This window comes from Phodopus roborovskii, unplaced genomic scaffold (genome assembly GCF_943737965.1).
Source record: "Phodopus roborovskii unplaced genomic scaffold, PHOROB, whole genome shotgun sequence".
Lineage (NCBI taxonomy): Eukaryota > Metazoa > Chordata > Mammalia > Rodentia > Cricetidae > Phodopus > Phodopus roborovskii.
In genome coordinates, this window is record NW_026126547.1 from 9,242,215 (window position 1) to 9,269,786 (window position 27,572).

The 27,572-nt window shown below is 39.0% G+C and overlaps 1 protein-coding gene across 4 annotated transcripts; it reads left to right on the forward strand.

Annotated features, from left to right (window-relative positions):
* The first annotated feature begins 179 nt into the window (after positions 1-179).
* Vstm2a (V-set and transmembrane domain containing 2A) lies at positions 180-26,901 on the forward strand. 4 transcript variants are annotated; one of them, XM_051200589.1, is made up of 5 exons: positions 180-661; positions 2,422-2,588; positions 4,003-4,053; positions 5,547-5,883; positions 25,804-25,952. In XM_051200589.1, exons 1-5 carry the CDS (start codon positions 583-585, stop codon positions 25,848-25,850), a joined length of 681 nt encoding a protein of 226 aa, XP_051056546.1. In that variant the 5' UTR covers positions 180-582; the 3' UTR covers positions 25,851-25,952. The 4 variants fall into 4 exon arrangements, with proteins under 4 accessions (XP_051056546.1, XP_051056545.1, XP_051056547.1 ...); XM_051200588.1 differs by having other exon boundaries at positions 181-661; positions 25,941-26,901; XM_051200590.1 differs by having other exon boundaries at positions 182-661; positions 25,881-25,900.
* Positions 26,902-27,572: the final 671 nt, after the last annotated feature.

Here is a 27,572-nt window from a genome sequence, read left to right on the forward strand (position 1 = left end):
TCCCTTAGCAAACGCCAAGACCCTATATTTGCCCCATCTCCTTTACTCAAAGCCATCTGATCTGGCGAAGCCAGAGCGGGCTGATGGGGATAAAGGAGGGCTGGAGCGCAGAGGTCTGGCAGGGACCCCTGGCCGGCAGGTGTGCAGTCCCGGCGCTCACAGAGTTAAAGGCATCATCGCAGCCATTAGAGGCAAAGTTGGGCGCCGCGCGAGCCCAGTCCGCGCCGCCCCGCGCCCGCTCCACTCGCCGCCGGCTCTCTGGGCGTGGGGAGGGTGGTGAGCACGCAAGCCGAGCGGCTGACGTGGGACAAGCTGCCAGGTAGCGGAAGCAGCCAGCCGCCGGCGGAGACTCTTCGCAGCGTGGCAGCCCGGGTCTGTGCCTAAAGCCTCCGGATCTCAGCCAGCTTGGTCCAACCCTCGCCAGTCGCAATCCCTTGTGCCCAAGCCAATCTTCTCTGCGAGCGGCAGCATGCACGCAGTGTCGCGCCCAGGGCTCTGAAAGCAGCCCGCGGACACGCTTCCTTGCCTGTCTTTTCGGGTTTTGGGGCTCTTGGCTACACGGATGTGCCTCCCTCCCTTGGCATGATGGGTTTCTTTTTGGCGTCTGTTGGATTTGTGTTCTTTTCGCTGTTATATGTACAACAAGGGCTTTCTTCTCAAGGTAAGTCCATTGCTTGTCGTGTGTATGTAATGTGTGTGTGTGTGTGTGTGTGTGTGTGTGTGTGTGTGTGTGTGTGTGTGTGTTGTACCAACTAGAAGAATGGAGCTGTCTAGCTTTAGAGCTCAAACCAAGCCCACAGTGGGTTTGGGTAGTGTGTGGCTTGGCTTTTTTTCCCCCTTCAAAGTTTATTAAATCACAAGCCAACCAGGTTTCAAAGAAAATCTAGTAGACGACAGACTGGCAGTGGGATGAGCACATACACAGATACACAGGTGTGTGTGTGTGTGTGTGTGTGTGTGTGTGTGTGTGTGTGTGTTTTCCATGTGCATGAACAGGGCGACCAATCGTGCACATACAATCATTACCAATACAGAGCTGCGGTGGGAAGGGGCTTCTCGCTGCCAATATTCCCTGTAGGCAGGAAGCTTTAGTCCCCTTCTCTGGTCCCTGTGACTTCTTCTCCATGTGTGTTTACCAGAGAACCCACAAGGAGGTACTAATTGCATCATAAGCTGCAACTGCCTACTGGGCCCGGTTGTTCAGGACTTTGCAGGCTGCAGTGGTTGCTTGGGCACCATGAGCAGACCTCAGTTTTTACCTCCTGAAGACTGCATCACTTCTGCAAGCAGAAATGCCCCCACTCTGCCGGCCGATGTGAGCAGAAAACCCTATTCAAATAGACTGCCTTTCTGATAGTGTCCATTTCCTTGATAGACAATCAGTTCCTTTTGAGATTTCATAAAATAGTGAAAAGAGACCCAGATACACTCCTTAAGAAAGAGGAGAAAGTAGCTGTAACCATTCCTGCCCTCCTTTCAATGACCCTCCTTTCATGTGTGTGTCTTGTAGTTGTGCCCTTCTATCAGCCACAAATAAGAAGGCTCCTTCTAGAGAGCCATCAGCTCTTTGCAAAGTGCCCCTTAGACAGGCTAAGAACAAGCATCTAGTTAGCAAGAAAAACATCATCCCATGTTCAAGGAATGACTCCGAGGAGGAGGGGGCATTTTATTTTTAATGACTTCCACATGGATCTGTTAATCTTACAAGCTGGCAGTGTCAAGGTTAGCAAAAGGGTTAGATGGAGTCTCTGTGGTGTCTTTCAAATAATTTTTGGCTTGAACTAAACATGGATTATGATTTTTATATCCACTGACATATGTCAGTTTATAATGGCTTGAAGGGAACAAACGTGAGGTTGACCTGCGTCCAACTTGTTTCACTGCTTGGGCTCCAGAACAAAATTTCTGACCACTATTTTGACAGATTAGAATGTGAGTTTTGACATATACTTATGGCCCATTTCTAACATGAAACATCCTGATTAGTCATAGATGGTTTAGAAACTTAAGAATCCAGAAGCGTTCTACTATAGCAACTGGACAGACCGTCTAAATTGCACCTTCGTGGATCCCTCAGTAAGTTTTGGGGAATGCTGCAATCTGACAAAAGATGCCTGGGTATAACTCTGGGCAGCTTGGCTAGCAGAGAGAGCTATTGGCAAGCTCATTAACCTTTCCATTATCTGGACTTGATCAACAACAAAGTGATGTAGACATGATAACCAAGACCAAGGCACACAGAGGGAAAGCAATGGGGATAGGGAGCCCTGCAGAGATGTCATAGGGGCTGCTATTGCTGTTTTTAGTTTCTCCTTTCAAGGCCAAACAAACAAAAACTCGAGTCCCAAGTTCTCCAGGAAATAGACACTGGCAAAGATGGTGTATATAGACACACCAAAATGATGCATTTCTGTCTTGCAGCAAAATTTACCGAGTTTCCGCGGAACGTGACTGCGACCGAGGGACAAAATGTGGAAATGTCCTGTGCTTTCCAAAGTGGCTCCGCTTCAGTGTACCTGGAGATCCAGTGGTGGTTCCTTCGGGGACCAGAGGATCTGGAGCATGGGACCGAGGCTGCGGGCTCTCAGGTACCATGGCTTATAGCCCACAGAGCTCTGGCATGTCCCTTCTATGCATGTCTAACCAGCGCCCCAGCCCGGGGTACTGCCCATGCGTCCACGGGAACCTTCCCTGCTCTATGAGAGTGAGAATGGCTGAATTTGTCCTGGCTACAGTAAGTTAAAAGCACCTAGGAAGTCATAGTAGCTGGGGACATTCGCTGTTTAGGCTGGAATTAACCAGCTGTTAATTCCCGGCTTTATGGAGCTGTACAAACTGACTCTATCTCTGGTACAGACCAAGGCCCCCTCCTCCACCAGCCTTCCTTCTGTTTCCCCAACATCAAGGATAAGGGGAGTCATCCTTCTTCTAGGTTAGTTCTCTCTCTCTCTCTCTCTCTCTCTCTCTCTCTCTCTCTCTCTCTCTCTCTCTCTCTCTCTCACACACACACACACACACACACACACACAGGGGGGGAAGGGCAGAGAAGCAGAGAGAGGGGGCGGGAAGAGGGAGGGAGGGGAGGAGAGAGGGAGAAACATGGGGAGAGGGAGAGATGGGGGCAGGCATCAGAAATGCAGGAAGAGGCAGGCACTGGACCCGAGAAGAGTGTAGAGCAGGAGATGAGGAAACGGGAGAAAACACGAGAAGGAAAACGTAAAGAAGCTGAAAGAGTAGCGCCTTAAGATCGGGAAAGGGAGATCCACGAAACAAAAGAGAACTCGGGCATGAGATCTAGAGGACGAGAAAGTCTGTTGAAAAGAACCTGGGGACTGGTCAGCAGCGAGGGCAAAGATGCAGAAATTTGTCCGGAAAACTTCCAGCCACACTCCTGTCCTCGCCTGGGTTTGAGCCTGTCCCCATCCTTCACCTAGCCCGCAAGCAGGGCAAACTGAACTGAGAGGTAGAAGACCTAGTCTCCCCTCTGCTCTAGACCGGGGCCAGCCAGGGGGGGAGCACAGCCTGCAGGGGCTCAGGGACCACAGTGACTCTCCAGGGTGTCGCTAGGACCCATGAGACCCTGGGAACCTCAGGGATGCTGGGGACAACGGGATTTTGGCAGCCACGGGAATGCTTGGGATCCACAGGGACTCTCCAGGGTGTAGCTTGCACAGAGGGGACAAGAAGGACCTTAGGGATTCTCGAGGAGAGTAGAGATCGCAATCATGCTGGGGAAGACCCCGGGGACCTCTTGGAATCCAACCCGGGAAGAAGGGGACTTCAGGGATGTTCCAGGGAGGAGCGAGGGAGGCAGTCCAGCCTGGCTTCAGAACTGAGTACGGCAGGGAACTCGGTCGTTCTTCTGTCTCTTAAATTGCCTTGACTGAAGCCTTTCAAGACTAAAAGGCTGGGATCTCTCTGAGAGGATGCGCAGCTGCTGTGTCGCGGGCCCAGGATTGAAAGACTCGGGAGAGGTTTAGCATTTACACTCTTTCCCTACAGGTGGAGCTCTTACCCGACAGAGACCCGGACAACGACGGGACCAAGATAAGTGTGAGTGTCACAGGGACGAGCGACAGGGGGCTCATGCTTTAGTGAAAGGCCAAGAAGGTGAACATTAGTGGAAAACAGATTTCAGATTTAAAATCTTTTAAGTCATTGAGCCTGAAACGGTAATTTTGTAAATTCAGCATGAGAGGCAGTTGTCTTTTTTTTTAACCTCATTAAACACCTAAAACTTGAGCTGAATTTAGAGACCATAAATAAAATTGTATGTTTTAATCATGTAAATAATTACAGATTGGCTAGACTATTAATTCGCTAGCTAATGTGATTATTGCACTGTTTTCCTTAATCATTTTTAGTCACCTCAATTTAACAAGGAAGGTCTGCAATTCTTCAATATTAACAATTTTAATAATTCAAAGTAACAGGAGTACCTACCTCTTAATAGAAAATAAAAATCTCAGGAAAACTGAAATGAAACTATCCGATAAGGTTTGAAAATGTATGAAAAAATATGACTCAATTTGGATATCATTCATAGTTCATATATTTATAAATCTAATTTTCAAATAAATCATGAAACCAAAGTAGGTTTTAGGCCTTGCTTTTAGGCCAGACTGACCTACTGACAATATAAAGATGAGACTAATTTGGGATAATTTTAATGGCCATGGCTTCTTCATCATCCTTCATTTCTGTGTTTATAAAATAATGAAATCTTTAAGCCTGACACATTTATGTGATGGTTCAGTCTGTAGTCTGTCAATCATTGATTAATGTATGATATATACCAAATTTAACTGATCTGATTATATATATATGTATATATTTCATATATATCACATGGGTTACATAGTATATATTTAATATACATTAGACATGTGAGATTATTATTGATATGGGATAAAATTACTAGAATAAATAAACTTGACCTAAGTTTTGAAAATCAAGTCAATGTTTAATTAAAAGCATTACATTTATAATGACATGGAAATATACAATGAGCCTTAATTTCAGATACTATTTCTCTGTAGCCTGAGCCCTGCTACCCTCTTTTAATAGGCAAGTGAGAAGAGAAATATTACTATCCAAGACTAATAGATAGTCTATTAGTCTTTGGTAAAGGGCACCTCCTTTTAAATTGTTATGACTAACAATTTTTTCCTTTGGCCCAGGATTTAAAGGAGTGGTCTTGTAGCTGCACAAAAGAAAAGTATATCCAGAAATGGGCTCCTTATTCAATGTTTCATTCGGCCGAGTTAACCAGGCAGAGGCCAATCCCATGGTGAAAAATTGACAGGGTTCTTATCAGGATTTGGGAAGTGTGCACAGCAGGGCTACTCTGGCACTGCTTAAATTGAGTTTATGACCCCCCTCAAGTCTGTGGATGAGATTGTTTGCAGAGCAGGATGAATATGGCCTTCAGATTTGTGCTATGAAGCCATTAAAACTCTTTAATACCAACATTAGCAAATTTAAGATGAAGAGTGCGAATAAAATCCTTTGATGAGAAACTTTGTTTTTCACCTGCAATTTTTCAGACAGTGAAAGTCCAAGGCAATGACATCTCCCACAAGCTTCAGATATCCAAAGTGAGGAAAAAGGATGAAGGCTTATATGAATGCAGGGTGACTGATGCCAACTACGGGGAGCTACAGGAACACAAGGCCCAGGCCTACCTGAAAGTCAATGCCAACAGCCATGCTCGAAGGATGCAGGCCTTTGAAGCCTCACCCATGTGGCTACAAGACATGAAGCCTCGAAAAAATGTGTCGTCAGTGGTTCCTAGCAGCATCCACAGCTCTGCCAACCAACGAACGCACTCCACCTCCAGCCCTCAAGCGGTAGCCAAAATCCCCAAACAAAGTCCACAATCAGGTATGGAAACCCATTTTGAGCCTTTCATTTTACCATTCACAAACCTCCCACTGAAAGGTCAGTTGAATAGCATAGACAGATTAATGTTAGATGGCTTTTCAAATAGGAGACTGAGTTCGATTGAAACGAGGAGACGTGAGATATTGAGAGCAGGAGACTGGACGTTCAGGATGAGTTTGCTCCATTAGTCCCTGGCACTGTTTCATATCCAGGGATCTGAGAGCTGGACTCTTCTATTCTCCCCCTTCTTTCTGTATTTACACATTATGATAACAATAAATCATGTAATGTTGGTTACATTATAAATGCATGTTCATTTTCTCTACAGATTTATGTATCAATAATGACCCAAATTAAGAGGCTTCCACTTAATCAAAATGGAAATGAAAAAGACTCATCATAATCACCCATATATTTAGTGACCTATGGCTTTACACAGAACTATTCTCCAAGGGCTTTTGATTTTGAAGGAGAAACTTCAGCTGCCTGTGATGAAATTGATGGCGATAATGGCAGGAAGTGAGGAGGAGGGGAAGTAAGTGATGCAGAGATAAGGCACACAAGTCTACAAATGTGCCAGTTTGGAAGCTTAGTCATACATATCTCAAGTCAGCTGTGCAAGTTAAAGTAATTATGACTGGTGTTAATTCACACACTCATTCCACCAATAGAAACTCACTGAACTTCTAATTGATGTGGGTGGGACCAAGGCTGCCTGGATTGAGCAGTTGTGTACAAGACCCCTGGTTCTATTTCCTCAAATGCTTTGCCTAATATGGGATTAGAGGAACATCCTGCTCAAGCACCTATCTGATATAGACAGACTCACTTGACGTGGTGATTTATTATTCTTTTTTTTATGTGAAATTATTTTTAGACAGGGCAGTCAAAGATAATACTACCCAGCAAAAACTTCGGATTTCTGAAGTGAGGCAGGAGGGTGAGGGTCTGCAAGAGTGCAGGGTGTCTGGTGAGAGCTAGAGCAACACAGGCCCAGGCTAACTGGAAATCATTGGCACTAGCCAATGAAGGCCATTAAATCCCTGTTTATTAACAATATGTTTTTAAAAAATAGATCTGCTAGGTGTGGGGTTATAGCATAGTAGTACAGCATTGGATTAGTTTGTATAAAGCCCTGGATTGAATCTTCAGCATAATAGAAAAAAAGATCAACCAATCAATAAAAACTAATAAAATAAAATATGCCAACACGCATTTCCTCTTTATGCTTTTTGTTTAAAGAGATGTGATGTAGATGCTACAGGATGTTTGTCTAGCATTCTGTTCATTTTTGTTGATTTAAATGCGGAAGAGACTTTCCCTGTTTTAGTCCTGGTAACAGAGCAATCTGCCAGTGACACTCAGTCTATCTGAAGTCCAGTTTTTGTGGCTTTGTCTCATTTTTTTTCTCCGTGTGATCGCCTTTGTTTTCCAAGTTCAAGACAAAGCTAGTAGAGCTAATAATGTTGTTGTTGTTGTATGTGGGAGTACATAAATGCCTATATATCAGCTGTAAGTTTTAACTATTGTTTTACAGATTTAATGCCACTTGAGGTTGGGCCCCTTTCATCTTCTTTTACATCATAACTCCAAGAAGTGAAATCTACCCACAGAATTTAGCAGTCAATTTACAACATAATTAGTGAGAAGTCCAAACCCTGAGAACTTAATAGTGCACATAGATTATTCCAAGCTAGTCACCATAAATCTATCTATGAAATAAAGTGAAAAGGAGCAGTTAGTCCATGTGAATGACTAAAGAGAATGAAGTGTTCTGTTTATAAAATATCTTATTCACCTTATGATATAAATAATGCACTTTAAAAATATCTACTTTATTTTGTTATGTCTCCTAGAGCTGTGATGGAAACTAAATTTTCAAGTAAAATTGCTGCTCATTTTGCACCTTCAGCCTTCAGCCTACTCCTTAGGCAAAAAAAAAATTTTCAAAAAGTTAAAGGAGAGAAGGATGTTGTACCGTAAAACCTCCATCCACTAAAAGCTCCATGCACTATCTGCTTCCTGATTGTAGCAAAGATGAACATAAAATCTATCAAAGCAGTGAATATTCCTCTTTCTCCCAGACAATACTGGAAAATCATATACTTTTATTAACATTCTCTAACATCTCCTTCAGCAGCTGAGGCTTCCCAGCCAGTCTGTGTAAGTTTCATGCTTTTAAGATCATTCCATATAATATAGTAATTGGAATGATATTACATACATATAATTATATATTATATACATGTGATATCCATATCCCAGTTGATAATAGAACTTATTTCAATTCCTCATTTTTTGTTCACATGTTCACCTTTCATCTCTTAAAGGCATGACAGACACAGGAGCACAAACATGAGAGCACACTTCCTCACTCTACAAGCTTTGTTCAGTTTGCCATTAAAAGGGTAGTCATAGATTCCATATAGTGTGAAATTTTTATGATGAAGACATAAAAATTAAAATCCTGCTTTGAGTAACAAAGGGCTATGCTAGCCTTTCATGTTTTATCAACTAATACAAGGAGGCCTAGCATATAAGGCATTGTTAACCTGTGCTACACTATTAACCTGTGCTATAACAAACTAATTTGTTCAGCCCTTAATCTTTATTACACTCTTTGGCTTAATTGACTAGATTCACACACTCAACACTAAATTCAAACAATTTTCCTGTCAAATAACTTCTGTATCTTTATGAAGGAAACATATTAGCTGAAAATAACTTTATATAAAAATCTTCAAATTGTCTTAAAAATAAGCTAGCTCTAAAGAAAAATTAACATGGAAAGGAAGAGGGGAAAAGATAACATATGTGACATTCCATATGCAACCAGATGCAATTTGATAATAATTTAGTGTGACTAGTCCTGGTTTATTTTTCCAAAACATTCCTCAACACTGGTGGCTAGATGCTGTCATTCTTCACGTATAACTATTTCCTTTCTCTTTATAAATTATGTTATGAAGGACAAATATTGTAAGTTCCTAATTTTAACATTATTTAAATTTTATTTTCATTTTATAATCAGCAATTAGAACTGAAATAATAAAGAAAATATAATTCAAACTTATAAACAAAACTTTCTTACAACGTTTTTAAATTCTTTAGAGATCTCTCTAGTTCTGTGTACCCAGGACAGAATTATCATATCAAACCTACCACATTTTTGTTCTTTTCCCTTCTATTCTCATTGTACACAAAGCTTGGGGAGAAAAAGAAATGCTATCAAATACAATACATGAGACAATCAAGGCGTGGATTTAGAAGTTAAAGAAATGTTGTAGGAGGAAGAAGCCCTCTTCCTTCCCACCTCAATCAACAAAGGCTCCCTGGAGAAGGGCCTTTATACCTTCACAGCAGGGAAGTGAAAAAACATTTCTCCGAGAGGAGAGTGGGGGGAGCCAGGATGGGAAAAACAGGACCTCAGTCAGGGTAGAATGACTTAGCTCCATGTACCAGAAAGTTGAAGACTTACTCAAATCCCTCATCCCTCCACCATATCCCTCAAACAATCAAATGGACTAATCTTGCTTTGCTTTGGCTCCCTGTCTCCTCCACTCCTCATCCCATCACCATCCTTCAGAAGCAAAACTTCTCCTACTCTGACCAAGTCTTCTTGCCTTCCTTCTCCTGTTTCTTTCTCTTTCACTGATCATCCCAAACCTCCTGACAAACAGGCAAATAAAGCCAACAGGAAGCCATGCCCTGTATCTCACTGGCCAGTACCTGATCACTGTGAGTGTTCTCCCATCTGAAACCAGTTCCTCCCAAAAGGGCAGCATTATGCTCTGTCTTCCTTCTCTAACCTCAAGCCCATGGAGTACTGCTCCGTTGTTAATGCCAATACTGATGTGTTCTGAGAAGTGACTGGTGTCTACTGAACATTCCTTTGTAACTCATCCTTTCCAACATCTAGGCAGCCCTGGTTTCCACCCATTTGAACGCAGAGACTGCTTCCCTGTTTCTTGCCTTTCTGCTTTATTTTCCCCTTTGCACCACTTCCTTTTATAATGGTATTCTCATTCATAACTTCTTGACTTTATCCTGTAGTTTTGACTTCTAATTTTTATTAGAAAATGTTTCCACTCACATTTCTCCTGATTTCTTTCAGGAGACCCAGACTAGTGTTCATAGTTGTCTACTAAACATCTCTGAATATAGGTCTTCAAAGCCTTGTGGCAAATATATGCTAGGAGTACATTTGTTGATACTGCACTGCTGAGAAGTAGAATCTGTTTCTTCAGCTGCAGTTTGAATTGGCCTGGAACCACATGACTAATAAAGTTTGAGGAAGGCATGCTATTCCAGTTCCAGGACTTACAAGGACTTGTAGCCTCTGTCTCCATCTCTTAGAGGCCTATCACCATGAGGAAGCTACTTTGAACACCCATCATCCCCAGCATCTAACCTCAGCCCCTATTCTGTCTCCTGACAAGCACTGTCCGGCTCAGCCCAAGCATCATACAGACTGGCCATGACAGTGTTTCTTTCACAGAATGTAGATACTCTTCTAGGCCACAGGAACTCAGATGTTCAGAGTTCTCTATTACTATCGGAGCTTAGTCACTAAAAATAAATGCCCTTCCTCGTGTTTCCAAACTTCAACAGTATTATCATAATGACAGCTCCTGTGAAAACTTTGGAAATGTCTTATCACTCCCTCTTTCAGTTGCCAGTTTAATTAGTCATTTTGTCCCAGTAATTTTTTTACTTTACATTTTACTTTATTCATACATTGTTATTTTTATTTATTTTTATTTTTAAAACAATCTTATTTTATGTACCAATCTGAGCCCTCCCCCCTCTCTCTCGTTCTCCAACTCCCTCCACCCAGTGTCCCCTCCTCAGAAACTGTGAGACCTCCCATGGAGAAACTTCAAAGTCTGTCACATCATTTGAGGCAGGATCAAGGCCCTGCACCCTGTATCTAGGCTGAGCTAGGTATCCCTCCATGGAGAATGGGTTCCAAAAAGCCAGTTCATGCAATAGGGATAAATACTGGTTCCACTGCTAGTGGCCCCATAAATGCCCAAGCTCCCCAACTGTCACCCACACATTCAGAGAGCCTAGTTCGATCTTATGCAGGTTCCCCAGGTGTCAGTCTAGAGTAAGTTCCCACTTGCTAGGGTCAGTTGTCTCTGTGGGTTACTCCAGCATGGTCTTGACCTCTTTGCTCATATTATTGTTCCTCCCTCTCTATAACTGGACTCCAGAAGTTCATCCCAGTGCTTAGCTATGGATCTGGCATGTGCTTCCATCAGTTATTGGATGAAGAGTCTGTGATGGTAATTAAGGTAGCCATTAATCTGATTACAGGGGAAGGACTGTTAAGGTAGCCTCTCCACTATTGCTTAGATTCTTAGCTAGGGTCACTAGCAGTAGAGCAAGTATTTTTCTTCCCAAGATGTACCCTTGAAAACTTGCATCTTTTTTTTTTCCTATTCTACAAACATTGATTTCATTTTGAACATGCCCCCTTGCTTTCTTTATCCTAAAGCTGTCACCATCCTCTGTGTTTCAATTCTAACATAAGAAATGTATCCCAACAGTCCATGTATTATTTCTACCAAAAAAAAAAAATCTGAAGTGCCAACAATTAACTTTTAAAAAATATTTTTATTTAATATTTTTTCTTATTTTACATATTGATTCAAGTTCTCTCTCCCTCCCATCCTCCCATGCCCTCCACAGGCCCCCTCATCCCATCCCCCATCCACTCCCAGGGAGGGTGAAGCCTTCCATGAGGGATCATCAAAATCTGCCAAGTCATTTAGGGTAGTGCCTAGGCCCTCCCCCGTGTTCTAGGCTAAGGAAATATCCTACCATGGAGAATGGGGTCCTGATGTCTGTTGGTGTACTAGGGATACATCCTGGTTCTATTGTCAGAGGTCCCATAGACTGCCCAGGCCTCCCAACTGAGACCCACATTCAGAGAGTCTGGGTCAGTCCCATACTGGTTTCCCAGCTATCAGAATGGAGTCCATGAACTCCCCCTTGTTCAGGTCAGCTGTTTCTGTGTGTTTCTCCAGCCTGTTCTTGACACCTTTGCTCATCACTTCTCCCTTTCTGCACCTGGATTCCAGGAGTTTAGCTCAGTGTTTAGCTTCAGGTGTCTGCTTCAGCTTCCATTAACTATTGAATAAAGTTTCTAGGATGGCATATAAGGTAGTCACCAATCTCATTGTCAGGGAAGGCATTTAAGGTAGTCTCTCCATTATCTCTTAGATTGTTAGTTGGGGTCTGGACATTTCCCTAGTGCCAGATTTTCATTCAAACCTATAATGCCTCCCTCTATTATAGTATCTCTTTTCTTGCTCTCCTCTGTCCTTCCCCTGACTCAATCTTCCTGTTCCCTCATGTCCTCCTCTCCCCTCCTCTTCTCTCCTTTTTTTCCTCCTAACTCCCTTTCCTCTCCCCTGCCCTGTTCCCAATTTGCTCAGGAGATCTTGTCCTTTTCCACTTCTGTAGGGGACCATGTATGTCTCCTTTAATGTCCTCTTTTTTTTTTTTTTTCCCCTAGCTTTTCTGGCAGTGTGGATTATAGGCTGGTGATCCTTTTCTTTGTGTCTAAAATGCATATATGAGTGAGTACATACCATGTTTGTCTTTTTGATTGAGTTATCTCATTCAGGATGGTTTTTTCCAGTTCAATCCATTTAGCTGTGATATTCCGTTGATTTTTTTTCTGGTGAGTAGTACTCCCTTGTGTAAATGTACCACATTTTCTTTATCCATTCTTCTGTTGAGGGGCATCTAGGTTGCTTCCAGGTTCTGGCTATTACAAATAAAGCCACTATGAAGCTATGAACATAGTTGAACAGATGTCTTTTGGGTATATGTCTAAGAGTGGAATTGCTGGATCTTGTGGTAGACTGATTCCCATTTTTCTTGAGGAACTGCCATACTGATTTCCAAAGTGAATGTATGAGTTTCCACTTCCACCAGCAGTGGAGGAGTGTTCCTCTTTCTCCACAACCTCTCCAGCATAAGCTGACATTCCAACCATTAACTTTTATTGTCTCATTTCCTGTTTCTTCAGTCAGATTCCTGGTCCTTCATTCTTAGTATTTACTGACTGTTTTCAGGTACTCTCGTGCCTATATTAACCCTGCAATTTTTTTTTCTCTGGGTCTTTCCGTGATTGTAAATTCCTAAACATGTTATCCCTTTGTACTACTCTCTCGTGCTCCCTGATCCAGATATAAAATCCATGTTTTCCCAGCCAGGATTCCTCCATCAGGACGGTCATATTTGCTGTGAAGCCAATGCTGTACCTCACATTGCAAAACATGCCTCTTTCAGCTCTGTAAATCTTGTGTTCAGGCCTACTACAACAGATGTCCCACTAATTGTAACTTGGCAACAGACAGTAGACATGGTAAGAATTTAAGAGGACTCAACAGGCCTAGAAGAAGTGAATATTTACGGAGATTTGGGAGACTTGGGAATACAATCTCCCAAATGATGTAGAATATTAATGGTGATTCTTCAAGTGAATCCTGCATCCTCCCTATGCAAGAGCCCACAGGAGCATTTGTAATGCTTTTCCATACTAACTCTCCATCCAGCCCCTGCTTACTTAGATCCTCCGAAGATGGGACCAGAAAGGAAAAGCTTTATGTTTGTAAATGAGAATCACTAGTTTTCAAAAGCCCTTTGAAACAAGCAAAGAATTATAACTCTATCAGTTTTAGGAGTGGCACCTCCAAATATTCATAGAGCCTTCACTTTGACTAGTGTATTTTTCTGCTGTTGACAGACTTGCAAAGCTCTTTGCTCCTGGGTTGAACAGCTGGGCGTGGGAAGAAAGCCAGCAGTGCTTAAGGATGCTGTTAGCTTCATTGCTACACATGGAACCTCTAGTTGCTCAGTGGGAATGCCTGCTCTCTGAAGTCTGAAACATGATTTTTGTGTTTCCACCATGAGATTATCTTTAGAACTGAGAGTCAGGTGCTGCTAATAGCTGCCAAAAACTCAGGGCTCACCAGAACTCCCCTGCTGATGAGAAGCATGGCAGCTCTCCAAGAGGAGCTGGGTTCAAATGTCCTTAAATCAGAATTTCAGAGGAATTGGGAAGGTGGGATGAAAAGTTGTGGACCTTTCATGAAAATTGACGTAATATATGAGTAATTACTGTGCCATACTGAGGTACAGAACCATTGCACAACCCATATATTATCTTGCTATTTAGGGTAGGTTAATTTGATCACTGTTATCCCATCAACTAAATGACTGCTGTGTAAATGGATAGTTGATGAATAAGGAGAAAAATAGATGACAGGCAATGATTTGAATACTACGTGCCAAAGAATCTTCTAAAGCTATTAGAATGGGAATTATTTTAATCAAGAGTCTATACTAGTTAACGTCTCCAGAAATCATTAGCAAATCTTCCTAACTGAAACTCAGTATCTTCTACCTGGATAGGCTTTTTAGATAGTGGTGAAGGTTCACTTGTGATTATTAGGCCATCTATAACTGAGGAGACATGAAACCAAATATGTCAGGACTCTAGGCTGTGTCTCAAATTATGTGTCTACTAGGCCTTGGAACTTCAAGAAGTTACTGTTATAATACAAGCATCTTTCTGGGTAGATGTCCATAAGGTTAGACAGCTCCTGGAAATAACTCACAGTATGGGTCGAAAGAATATACATTCTGAAAGAGAATGAAAGGCAGCATTACTCCTCCAAGAAATACTGCCTCCATGGAGTAAGATAATCTGCAGCTAGTGTATGCCTCAGATGATAAAGCCAAAGGGCTGACCTCCTTGCCTGCCTCTGTTGCCAGCAGAGGAGTAGTGTACAATAGTAAAGAGGATCAAGCCATGATCAAACATGTATAGCTTCATGATTCTGTTTCTTCATTCTCTGAAAGGGATCTATAGTACAATCCTCAGACTTCTGAGAATTATACAATAAAGGCTTCATACTTAATAATTCCTTAATGAATAGTAACCACTTACAGTGCCGGTGTGACTTTCATTACATTTATTTGCTGGTACTAACACGCATGTGCACACTTGTCCATCCTAATCCATAGGTGCACATTCCAGGACTCATGAAGCTTCAGATAACCTCAACCCTATAGATACTGTTCCTTCCTACTGATAAACACAGTTTAATTTGTCAATAGGGCATAGGAAGAGGTTACCAAAAATAACCACAAAGTTAGAGCAACTATTTAAAAAGCCATGGCAATGTGGCCTCTTTTTCTAGAAAGTCAAGACAAATATTTTTAGTATTTTTCCTTTATTTTTATTGTATGAATATGGGTGTTTTGACTGTGTATATGTCTGTGTCAACAGAGGGAATAAAAGAACATTGGATTCCATGAGACTGGATGGTTATAAGTGCTATATGGATTTTGGAAATCAAATCCTGGAAGGGTAATCAGTGCTCTTAACCACTGGCCAGTCTCTCCAGGCATATAAGACACATCAATTTTTAGGGAGTAGTTGACCATCGGTAACTGAGACAGACAGAAAGAAATTGTAGATTAGGAAAAAGACTGCAAATGTCTGTGTCTACCTGTTGTATGAAGCAGATATTTTCCTTTGAGGACATGGAGATGTGATAAGTTAAAGAGGGAAGACTGTCCTCATGTCTTGTCACTTGTCATTTCCAAGCTTTCTTTCCCCTTCTGTTGCAATGCCATTAATAAATGGTAGGTTTCTGTCTATAGAACCTCATCATATTGACCAGCAGCTATTTGCCCAAGGTTCTTAGATCCTTGTTTTAAGGTGAAATAAATTTCTAAAAAACTTTAAAATATGAATTTTAGTAAGCAGCAAGGATTTCAAAGTCTTAATTAAATAGATTTTCTATTGTCTGAATTAAATCCAAGCTTTCAGAACAGCCTTTGAAAGAATTTAAGTGATTAGAAATATATACAGAGATGAAAATATTTTCTAAAGCCTTAAGAAAAGTAAAGAAAAATGTAAAAGCCAATAATGAAAGATGATGAAAGTCTAGTTTGTGATAACAGGTGGATAGGGAATGATTGCTAGACTCACACTCTACAAGCTTCTTACTGTGAATGAGCTGCCCACAGAATATCTCTAGACTTTAGAAACGCCCTTGTTTATAAAAACTGATATGGTAATGCTCATCTCCCAGGTCATTTCTTAGCCTTGATTGAAATTGTGAATTGTAAACATTTAACAAATAAACCTAGGCTGTGGGTGAAATCAGTCTTCTCCACTCTCTTCATCTTTCCTGAAAGACTCTATCAAATAGTCACCCCCTAAGAAGAAATCAAAGGAATACAAATATGAATAGAGAAAACAAAGATTGCAAAATTCTAAAATTGTGTGAAACAATATAAATTAGAAACAAAAATTGAGGAGAAATTAAAAGAAGCAAAAAAAGAAAACATTTTACCACAATTTAGAATCTATTTCTGAATGAAAATAAAACCAAAAATAGGAAGGTCAAACCAGAGATCTGAGGCTTTGGAATAGTTTGCAGATGAAAATGACATTTTTACTATAAGCAACTTAAATGCTTAGTAATTAAATGAAACCTTGAATCAGTGTTCAAGGTACTGTGTTTTCATATAACTCTTAGGGAAGGAGGCATGTCAATAATGAAATGCGCTGTGATTATGTGACCCACACAGCAGGGGATCATGTGACATTGATTAAAAACTAGACTACTGTACAAATTCGGTTAAATCTATCTAAATGCAATACTCAGGGAAGAAAAAGTCAGACTGTAATGCAAAATTCTCAGTAGTACATACAAAGAAGGGTTGTAAGAGTCATTTATTTATTTATTTATTTATTTTTCTTATTTTACATACCAATCCCAATTCCTTCTCCCTTTCTCCATCCCATGCCACCCCCCCAAACACCCTCCCATCCCAACCCCCACCACAGGGAGGGTGATGCATTCCAGAAGGGGTCAACAAAATCTGTCAAGTCATTTGGAGTAGGAACTGAACCCTCCCTCCTGCCTTTAGGTTAAGGGAGTATTCCTCCATGGGGAATGTGCTCCCAAAGTTCTTTTGTGCACCAGGGATACATCCTGGTTCCAATGTTAGAGGTCCTTTAGACTGCCCAGGCCTTCTAACTGAGACCCATGTTCAGGGGGTCTAAGTCAGTACAATGCTGGTTTCCCAGCTATCAATCTGGGGGTTTGAAGAGAAGACTGACTCTAGAGAAATGTCCAGAGACCTACAAGACTCTCCCCAACTAACAATTTGAACAATAGTGAAAAGGCTATCATAAATGCCCTTCCGTGATAATGAGATTGATGACTAACTTATCCACCATCATAGAGCCCTCATCTAGTAAAAGAGTCATTTTTGAAAAATGTAATAAATAATAGTAAGTCACATAAATGTGAATAGAGGAACTTATTGAGATAATTTAGGGCTGAATAAATGAGCATGCTGTGCATTTGGGTGGTTAGATTCAATACTGTAATTGTCAGACATTTCACAGGTATTTGCATGTCTGTCTAATAAATTAAAATCCCTAGTAATTTTTCTAAAATGTGGCAGACATGATAGTGACACAAACTGCTTATAATAATGAGATTATCAAGGTCACAATGAATTGGATGTTCTGACACTCTGCACTGAGATGGAATATCCCTTCCCAATGACAATTTGATTTGACAGGGAAGGTCAAACACAGGCCTTTAAATTTATGTTCTCCAAAATTGTTCTTGTGGAAAGAAATTTCTAGATCAGTAGTGATTCATATATGTAGCTCTGACCAGTCATAGTCATGACAGATCTTCATACAATTTAAAATACACATTGACTAAAATCAAAGAAGTCAACTAAATGTATTAAAGCATACATTAAATATTATATAGCTTATAGAACCATATTTTGAAGAACATTTAATGATAATAGGAATATTTAATATCTTATATAACATGAGAAATTTAAGGAAACAAACACGTAAGTGAAAGCACATAATATATAAAACTATAAATCCATCTGATCCATGTCTATAGAAAACTATAAAAATAACACATAAAAATGTACATCAAACTGTCAAGGTGTTAACATTAGACTTTGTATTTATACTCTTATTACAATAACTTGATACTTTGCTATAAGGGAAAGCAGTTTAATATTTAAAATGTGCCTAGTTCAAAAACCAAAGTAGGCATCTCATGACAGTTGAATAACTGAAGAAAATAATGTTATGTGACTGTGGAGTTGGTGACAAAATTAAAATAGATGCATAGATGTACATGTTTATATTGAAGAACTGATATAAAAGTGTTACACTGAGAAATTTCAGGTAGGATAAAATTAGGAATATTATATCCATGTAGTATTTTACACATATATAATACCATCCTTTATGGACACCAAATAAATAATTTCACTATCACACCATTGTTTCTGAGAAAAAAGACTTGAGCCTGATGAATTCCTAAGTTAAGCACACATAATATCCATAAAAATGTGAAGTCTTAGTGATATAGTTCAGCCTCACAATTCAAAGAACTATTAAGATGATGGTGATGTGTCATTACTGGGAATATTAAAAGAATCCATGCACAGAAAGATTTATAAACAAGGGGCATCAGTGTTTAACCTGACCACTTCACAGTCTCCGTGTTTGACTCAACACAAACTGTGAAGTCAGGAATCTCAATTACTTGTTCCATTAGGAAGACAACAATGGAACTACTGGCAAAACAAAGACAGAAAGTTAAATTAAAGGAAGCAATTTTGTCTTCAAAGTCAATAACATTCTAGTGTAGATTAAGTAATGTAGTCAGGTATTCTCGAATGTCTCTGTGTGTATGTAAAGCTATATACAGAGCGAGAATAGTGCTCCATAAGCCATTCCTTGTACCATTTAGATGGCTTCCAGACAAGTGTGTGGAACCATATAAAATATTTCACTTTTAAATTTTCTGATCAAACAAATTCATGTCGCTTGAAGGTAACTCTCCCATTAAACAACTGATGTGGACAAATGCTGCACTAATAGAATTACAACCACTAAATACACTTAAGACAACTTACAGAATTTGAGAATTCTATTTCAAACCATCTAAAACAGTGGTTCTCAACATGTGGCTCACAACCTCTCTGGGGAATCAAAAGACTCTTTCATTGGGGTCACCTTATAAGACCATCAGAAAACACAGATATTTACATTCTGATTCATAACAATAACAAAATTACAGTTATAAAGTAACAACAAAATAATTTTGTGGCTGGGGAATCACCACAACATGAGGAACTGTATTAAAGGGTTGTAGCATTAGGAACTCAAACACTGTTTTAAAATATAGAAAATTTGGAGCTGTGAATTATGTCTTGATGCTTGTAGTGCTATTGTAGTCTTTAGCTCTTTTAGTTAATGTAATTAAGATAAATGTTTAGGATTTGAATATTTATGATTTAGTTTATCTGCAGTGCAAACTACAAAGATACATTATTGTTAAGAAGATGCATCCATTTTATATAAATTGGTTAACGTTTAAGAAAACAACTTCAGACCACTTATATAATGGCCAAAGAAAATTAGAGAATAATAACACTTGGACCACCTGTCATTACATGCTTAGTAATAAAAGTCACACGAGTATTTCAATGACCAGTTGTGTCTGGGAAGCTGGATGTGTATTCTATGGTATCAAGATATGTTGATCCTTTGATTTACATATCTTGATAAAGATCAATTTAACAAAATATTTGTATTAGAATCTCTACTGCTGATAGCTAAGATTATCCAAATCTCTATTTTACAAATACCTTAATTCAGAAAAATTTGAAACAGCTAGATTCAAGAAATTGTAAATCATTAGCACTAACCTGAAAAATGCATGTCCAAAATCTTACCCCTTAGTTTTATGTTGAGGAAGTATGTTGTTATGGCCATGAGACTGATAGTTTCTTTGTCTTGTTGCTCCAAATGTTGCCACCTCAAAATCAAAAATTGCTGAACATCAACAATTAAATTTTAAGTTGTGCAAAATTATCATTTTTCAAATTATGGTGACATCATTTCAATTCATTTCAATTTATTTAAGCCACCTGAAATTTGAAGTTGTGTCTTGGCAGCTGTTTCTCTCTTGCTTATTTATTTATTTATTCTGAATTCCTCTGTTATTTTTTTTTTTTTTTTTGATAATATGAGGTGTTTTCCTTCACTGATAAGGAATTTGCCTTGTTAGCCTTCAGGATTGAGGTCTATAAAAATACAGAAAACAAATGATATATTCTATATTATACCTAAATATTCACATCCGCTTCATCAATGCAGCCATCATTAAAATACATTTCTCTGACTGCTCCACTTAGAATTCAATCATTGTAGCTGTGATGCATCGTGTACTGGCATCCTAACTCAGGGTCCATATTGTTTCTGTTCTTGGTAGATGAATCATGTATATAATATAGTTCCTGTCATTACATTCCAATGCAAATGTCCTGACATTGTCTCTATTTCATTGCTCACTTTGAGTGCACTTATCAGTGTAGGAAAACTACATGTGTGGAATTTGATTATTCAAAGAATCTGAATTGGTAACTACCTTCACATTATAGAACAGTTTGCTAAGTAATAATAAAAACATGCACACAGGAAGCATAATTCTATGAGTAAATAGTTTTAAGCACATTAGCAGAATTTACTAATATGCCAGGAAATAGAAAATTAATTATATGCAATTATTATTTATGCATTATAGTTGTTATGAAAGTGTGGTATTCAAACTTCCTTCTTTGGAACTTTCTGGTTATCTACCAATTCTCATTCTTTTTGCTTTCATTTTGTCAAAGCCACTCATACTCCTGTTTTTAACAGTCAGAATTGAGAAAGTTTTGTGTTTTCAAGTACATGGAATTACCAGATTAAATTATGGGACATACTGACTGGCAGCATGTGAGTTCTAGGGTTAATGTAACTTGGATTGGAACACAGTGGAACTGAATACTAGCTGAGCAAATCTGAACAAATTGTGAAATCCCATTCAAAAAAGGGCTATGGCAAGTTCACAGACTCATAGCCCTAGATAAAAGAAGTGCCCAAGAAATATAAGCTTGTCCTTTCATAATCGGTCATTCATTCATGATTACAAGATTGACAAGATCGTTTGCATTTGGTTGGGGACATCACCATGAAAATGTCCTTAGTTAAGGTGTCCTATGAAAACAGACTAGGAGTTTGCTCAATAATTAAACTACAAGTGTAAAATACAGAGTTCAGGATTGGGGAATTGGCTCAATGAATAGAAGTACTTCCTGTGTAAACATGTATCAGTATCCACATAAGTGTCATGTGGGATGTGACAGCCTCTTATAATCCCAATACGCTGGAATTAGAAACAGGAAAAACTTGGGACAAGCTGGTTCTTTAAATTAGAATAATTAGAGAGCTCTGGCCTCAGTATACAAGGTGGAAAATGATGGAGGAATAAGCTCAGTATCAATCTCTGGCCTGTACATACATATGCACACACAATTTCCTGTCCACATGTGCATGTGAACACTTGTGCACAGACACATACACACACACACACACACACACACACACAGAGAGAGAGAGACAGAGAGAGAGAGAGAGAGAGAGAGAGAGAGAGAGAGAGAATACATTTTAAAAGAAGTACTATGATCTTTGTTGGAGGGAAGCAACATTCCTCTTACAGGTCCAGTCTTCATTAGAAAGTAGATACCTAAAAACACTGAAGTGACTGATTTTTAGGCAAGGAGAGAGTCTGGAACATTCAAATGCCTTCTTAGTGATAGCTGGAATGGAGAGGCAGTTACACTTTCTCTATGGACCTCAATACAAAGATCTCTGACTAGAAGAGGTCTGTAATTAGCTGACAAAAGGAAAGCAAGAAAAGCTGCTATGGCCAGTATATCAGGGCACAGCAAAGTTAGTAATTTATGTATTAAATCAAAATGATGCTAACTTCTCTAAGGCTCTTTGAACTTTGCCTTCAGAAGCATTGAATGTTTCTCATCCCTTGACTTTGCCTGCTTCACGACCTAGTAACAGTTGGAAGTATTGTACAGCACTTAGCAATCAACTTCCTATAATAAATTCAAATTTAAAAAAAACTAACTTCTTCATAAAAGCAAAACAAAATTGTCCCTAGACCCTTAGGAATTCTAATAAAAAAGATCTTCTTCTAAAAAAAAGTTTCTAGGATAAAATAATACTATTATTTGGTCTTCTCTTACCTGATAAAATTTTCATCAAAAGTTAGCTCAAAATTTCTTCTATAGTCATTTTACTTCTTAAAGCTGACATCTGTAATAAAGAAAAGTATGTCAAAGAGGTCTATCTGCAGTGGGGCTTAAAGGACATAGACACACTGACTTTCCAGACAACAAAGTACTGGGATATTGTTGCATTTATCTTTATCTTAGGGGAGTTCTGATTTTACGATGGGCATCTCCAATATTTTTTCTTACAAAATAAATATTCTACATTCTCACTAGTGAAACCACACAAGGAGAGAATTTATTTCTTCTTTTTTCTTGTTCCTTTTGATGATATTAGGTGGTCGGGGAGAAATAAAAAAAGGAGGTTCTCATACATCACACGTGGTGTGTCCAAAAGATGCCTTTAGTAGGGCTGCTTCTTGTTCCTACACCAACTAAAAGTCAGATGTGCATAAGAAAGTTATACATAAAACGTATTCAGATTGGAGCTCACAAGCTTAGTTAGACATATAGTACAAATAAATGCTAAATGGAAGTTATGAAGGAGATAAATTTTTCCATCTGGCAGAGGAGAGCATCAAGGGGCTAAAAGAAGGAAACAATTTAACTGCTTCTAACATGTGATGGAAAAATGAAGGCTGAACCTCTTTATGAATGTGATTCCTGTTGATGACTTGAGATAGAGCATAGCTGTTGGGACAGATAATATTAGCAGGTCATGTAACACATACTATTTCTCCTCAACTGATGAAGTCTGACAAGTCGTTACTACTGAGATTGGATTGTTTTTAATTTTGTTTAAAAATAAACAGTTAAATTTCTATTATATTATGCAGCAATGATGATGATAAAGATAATGATGGAATTATTGGTGCTTTAACGCATTGGTCCTTGTTCAAACAGATTTCTCACACTCATGAAAATTGTGTGCTTGTCTTTGTCTCAGGAAACAATGCTAAAACAATGAGGGCTCAAAGGAGATAAAAAAAAAAAGTAGATTTCTGCATTACATAGGCTTTTTAAAACTTTTTGAACACTTCTTTTCTTCTTACATTAGAGAAAATATCTCCGCCAGCTTCGCAGACATGGGGATTACACACAAGAGTACCCTATGAACATCTTTAATGACTGAGGGGGTGGGGACAGGTGCCATTATTGACTAGCTACAAGCCAAGGACACAACTAGGTGCATTCTGACTCTGGAAGAAAACTCCTTATCCAATATGGCCTTCTAGACATAGTACCTGCACATCTTCTTCCACCAGTTAGACACAACATCTCTCTTCTCCACATAGTATGTTAGAGGTGAAAGTTTAAAACTTCTAAAGGCATTGTTGTTTATATGAACAGTATGTTTAACAGTTGCATAAAAGAATTTATGCCTTTTGATGGATTGTTAATGTGGTCATTGAGATAATATATAAATATAATTAATTGCAAACAATGTTAACTGTATAAAAGCACAAGAGAAGCATAACCACAATACTTGAAAAGTTAAGAGGAGAAAGAGGATCCCATATTCTGGGGGAAAAAAAACATACCATGAACAGTAGGTCTTCTGAGGGCAATGACTGCTGAAATGTATAATTCTTTAAGGCAAGGAATAGGTTACAAGTTTGACCTGGGAAGAGAGGAAAAAGAGGTGAATCTATTCTGAGGCAGATCTGGTTTACTAATATGAAAAAGGCCACCCAAAATCATAATACATGCATAGTTAGGCTCATGTTAGAAAACATAGAAAAAATAAGTGTATCGCTTGAAATCTCAGAAATGGATGGCAACAGAAGTTGGAACTCAAGACTACTGACTGTAATATTGGCTTACTGTTTCACAAAAGGGCAATATTTCTGTATGGGAAGAACAGAGTGCCTGGGGAATTGCTGGTTTGTTCTTGATGAAAAACAATGCTTCTGATATTTATATGTAATCAAAAAGAATATGTTGACTGACAATATTGTTTTACGAAAATAGTATGAATCTTATGAAACAGTGATGTTGGTAATTTGGTACAATTACATACATGTTAGACTACATGTTAGAGCTTCAAATTTCACTGTCTTAGAGGCCGCAAAAAAAACATTCCATCTCTCCTCACTCAGGACACAAATAAAAACCAAAGATGTGAAGACAACTCTGTGATGTGATGAAACAGAATATAGAATTTACCACGTAGAACAAAAAGTCTTTATGGTTGTCCTAGCAGAAATAAGTTTATTTAATTAGGAATGTGCTAGTGAAGGCATGCAACTAGAGTGGATAAAAGATTCCAACCTTGAAAACCACAGTGCTGTGTTCCAATGGTGGATTGTGCATCTATCTGAAGGCAATTCAAATTTCCAACAACTTTCAAAGAATTTCAACCATGTCATACTGGCTTGATTTCCCATTAAAATATTCATGTAAATTATGCTTTAACTTGCACATGCTAGACCTATGAGAGGAAATACTAAGTCAAATGAAACAGCTGCTCCTTCATTAATGTGTAAGAGGGATGACGGGCCAGGCATGTTATAGAAAGGGTAGGTCTAAGAAAGGAGCACCAAGAAACAGCAATCTCAGTTAAAACCCAACTTCTGACCCTCGCCCTGAGAAGGAAACTGCTACTTCACAAAATAACTCCTGGAGTGTACCCCTTTTCCAAGATTTTTGCTACTTTCATCATTTTTAAACTTCTCTTGGTAGCATATATATCTGTGTCAAATCAAGTGTAATCAGCTATTTAGAGAACTGGGTAGTAATTTGTCTTTTTCTTTCTGTCAAAGAATCTTACTTCAAAATCTAATATGAATACATGCTTAGTTATGTACAGTTAATGAATTAGAATACATGTTTGATTTGTGTGTTCTCTGTACTTAGAGCCACAGGGCAACTGAGAGTAACTTGAGACTCTGAACATTTTCACACATTGAACACAGGACACTTACTGGGTCTCTAGTCCTTAGGTTGATGGAAGGAGATACCTTGTAACATGCACAGCCCCCCCCACACACACACACAGGAGCCAATCAGAGACAGCACAAAGCAAGCTGACAAAAAATAAATAGCAATGATGGTCTTTCAGCAGACCTTTCCAAAGCCTCATATGCCTGTTCTGCAGCAGCTCTTTGACTGCATCAGTTTCTATCATTGAGATTAAAGAGCCAGCCTGGTTTAGCTAAAATATTAAACCATTTGAATTCTCACCCCTTTTCCCTTTCAAGTCCTTATAACCATTCTCCAACTAAATAAATAAAGAAGAAAGAGTGTTTTTGTCCCTCATTGCTTTTTGGTTATTACTATTAGTTGCTGATATGTCATTAAGGCTAGGAGTTCATTGGATAATAATGGAATATTATGATGGTACAATATTATGCCCTCCCTACCATATACAATTAGTTTCAGAGCTCATTCAGTGTCTGGCATTGATAGCTCTTCCCCAGACTTGAGGGATAAAAGCTTAAGAAACGTCATACTCTGAAAGTAATCACCAAGAGGAGGTCGCCTCCAGCCCAGTCCTCAGCACTGAGCAGCTCGATGCTCTTAAGCTTGGAATTTCTCTTGCACTTTTACACTAATACACTAGTGAAATAGGTAGTGTGCTCTCAGGGACAAGGGTGGAAACAACAAAATTACCACATGCAGTGACACTCATACCATTTCTTAAAGGAAAAGTGTTTGGATTCGTTTGCTCTCAGAGTTCCCAGCCCGTGGGATGGCATTGTTTAAAAACGAGACCACCAGCTTCTTGGGACTGAAATGTTTTGTATGTGTTGTTGTTTGCAGTGCATGCCAAGACATTCATGAGCACCAGAGCCAAGCTGGCGAGCTAATTAAATATATATATATGTATGTTTAAACAGCCTAATAAGGAGCATTGGAAATCTTCAAGATGAGCGAATATCTTATAACTTCTTCCGCAGGTGCGAGGATAGCTACAAGCCATGGACTTTCTGTCCTGCTTCTTGTTTGTGGCTTTGTGAAGGGTGCTTTGCTTTAATCTAAAGTGCTGACTTTTTTCCAATATCACTTTCTCTTCTTAAAGCAAAGAGCAAATCGCCTGTAAAATCTACGGAGCGGACAGCAAAGTTGACCCTAAACTCCAAGCACCATTCTGCACCCCTGTACTCTAGTTACCTACACAAGGAGCAACAGCTTCCGGAAGCTTAAGTGAAGAGGCTATCACACGCTTTATTGATAGTATTTTCTTTGGGAAGTCGCTGATCTTTTATTTGAAGAGAATTAATGTGAAGCGATAGGACATTTTCTAATAACAAGATCTATTTTTTTTTCTTTTCTTCCAACAAATAAAATCTGCATTTCACTGACTCAAGACTTGACCTGAAAGTCATCAGTATAGTAAATATTTCCATGGATTCCTCCAGTTTCCTACCAAGGAACATCTAATCTGAACGAAGCAAACAAAGATGGAAAGCTTAAGACATGCAAACTATTCAAACAGCACCCCAGCTGGGGAAAAACGGAAAGCAAAAAAACAAAATGCTGGACACTGCAAATCAACAACAGGCAACTTTATTTTACATAAGGAAGAATCAAAGCAAATTTTTTTAACTTCTTTCCCCCACCCCCCCGTGGAATTTTTCTTGGAGTTTCCTTTCTTTTCCTTGATTGCTGTTCTTGTTCTGTGGTAGCAAGTGCCAATTATGGCCAATCCTAGTCAATCCTGGGAGGTTTATATTCATGCATATTGAGTGTGCTATATTTCAATGTATTTTAATTCATTTTGCAATTTCTGTATATGCAAACCTGGCAAATTCTGTAAATTGCTTACAGTATGTGTGATATGACTTCAAGATAGATAGATATGACACTCATGCAAGCTGACTTTCTTCATTCTATATACAAATAATATACATGAGCATATATTAGGTCACCTACTTCTTTTCCTAAAGCACTATTTTTCATTGGAATCCCATGTATTGTGTGAAATTGTAGTGTGTTTCTCTGTTCAACTGGTTTGACAGCTATGGTTTGTCTCTGTTGTCCTCCGCTTCCTCCTGGAAAATGCATATTTAAATTGTATATGTCTCTGATAAATGAATTAATTTTGTTGTGTGTATGCTATGTTGGAATTTGCTACGTTCTTTTATATGTGTGTTTATTGAAATTTGGGGATCTCGAGTCTGAAGAATGCACATCCTGGTTTTGACAGATCTCCTCATGGTATCAATATTCTATCTCAGAAAAAGAATAAGGCCAAGTGGGAAAGCTGAAGAAGACATTTGACTCCTCAGGTTCCTGGAAGAGCACTTCACACTCAAACTAAATAATGCTGCTTCCTTTGTTCTTCAAGAATTTTTGTAGCTTTGTCATTCTGTTATTTGCTGCTAATTATATTTTAATGTCTACTAATTAAAATTTAAAATGTGATTGTTGGCTGAATACAATATGCAAATGACTGCAAAGCCCATACTGAAGAAGATAGGTGTTCAATGATTAATTATAATTTTAAATAGTGCATTGTTAGTTTTGACTTTATAATATTTTGCTTAGACCTGTTCTAAATAAATCTTTCTCTGGAGAAAAAAATAGAA

Coding starts and splice junctions, on each gene's coding strand:
- Vstm2a (XM_051200587.1), top strand. CDS start 583: ATGATGGGTTTCTTTTTGGCGTCTGTTGGATTTGTGTTCTTTTCGCTG. Junction 2,589..4,002: donor CCGAGGCTGCGGGCTCTCAG/GTACCATGGCTT, acceptor CTTTCCCTACAG/GTGGAGCTCTTACCCGACAG. Junction 4,054..5,546: donor ACGACGGGACCAAGATAAGT/GTGAGTGTCACA, acceptor GCAATTTTTCAG/ACAGTGAAAGTCCAAGGCAA.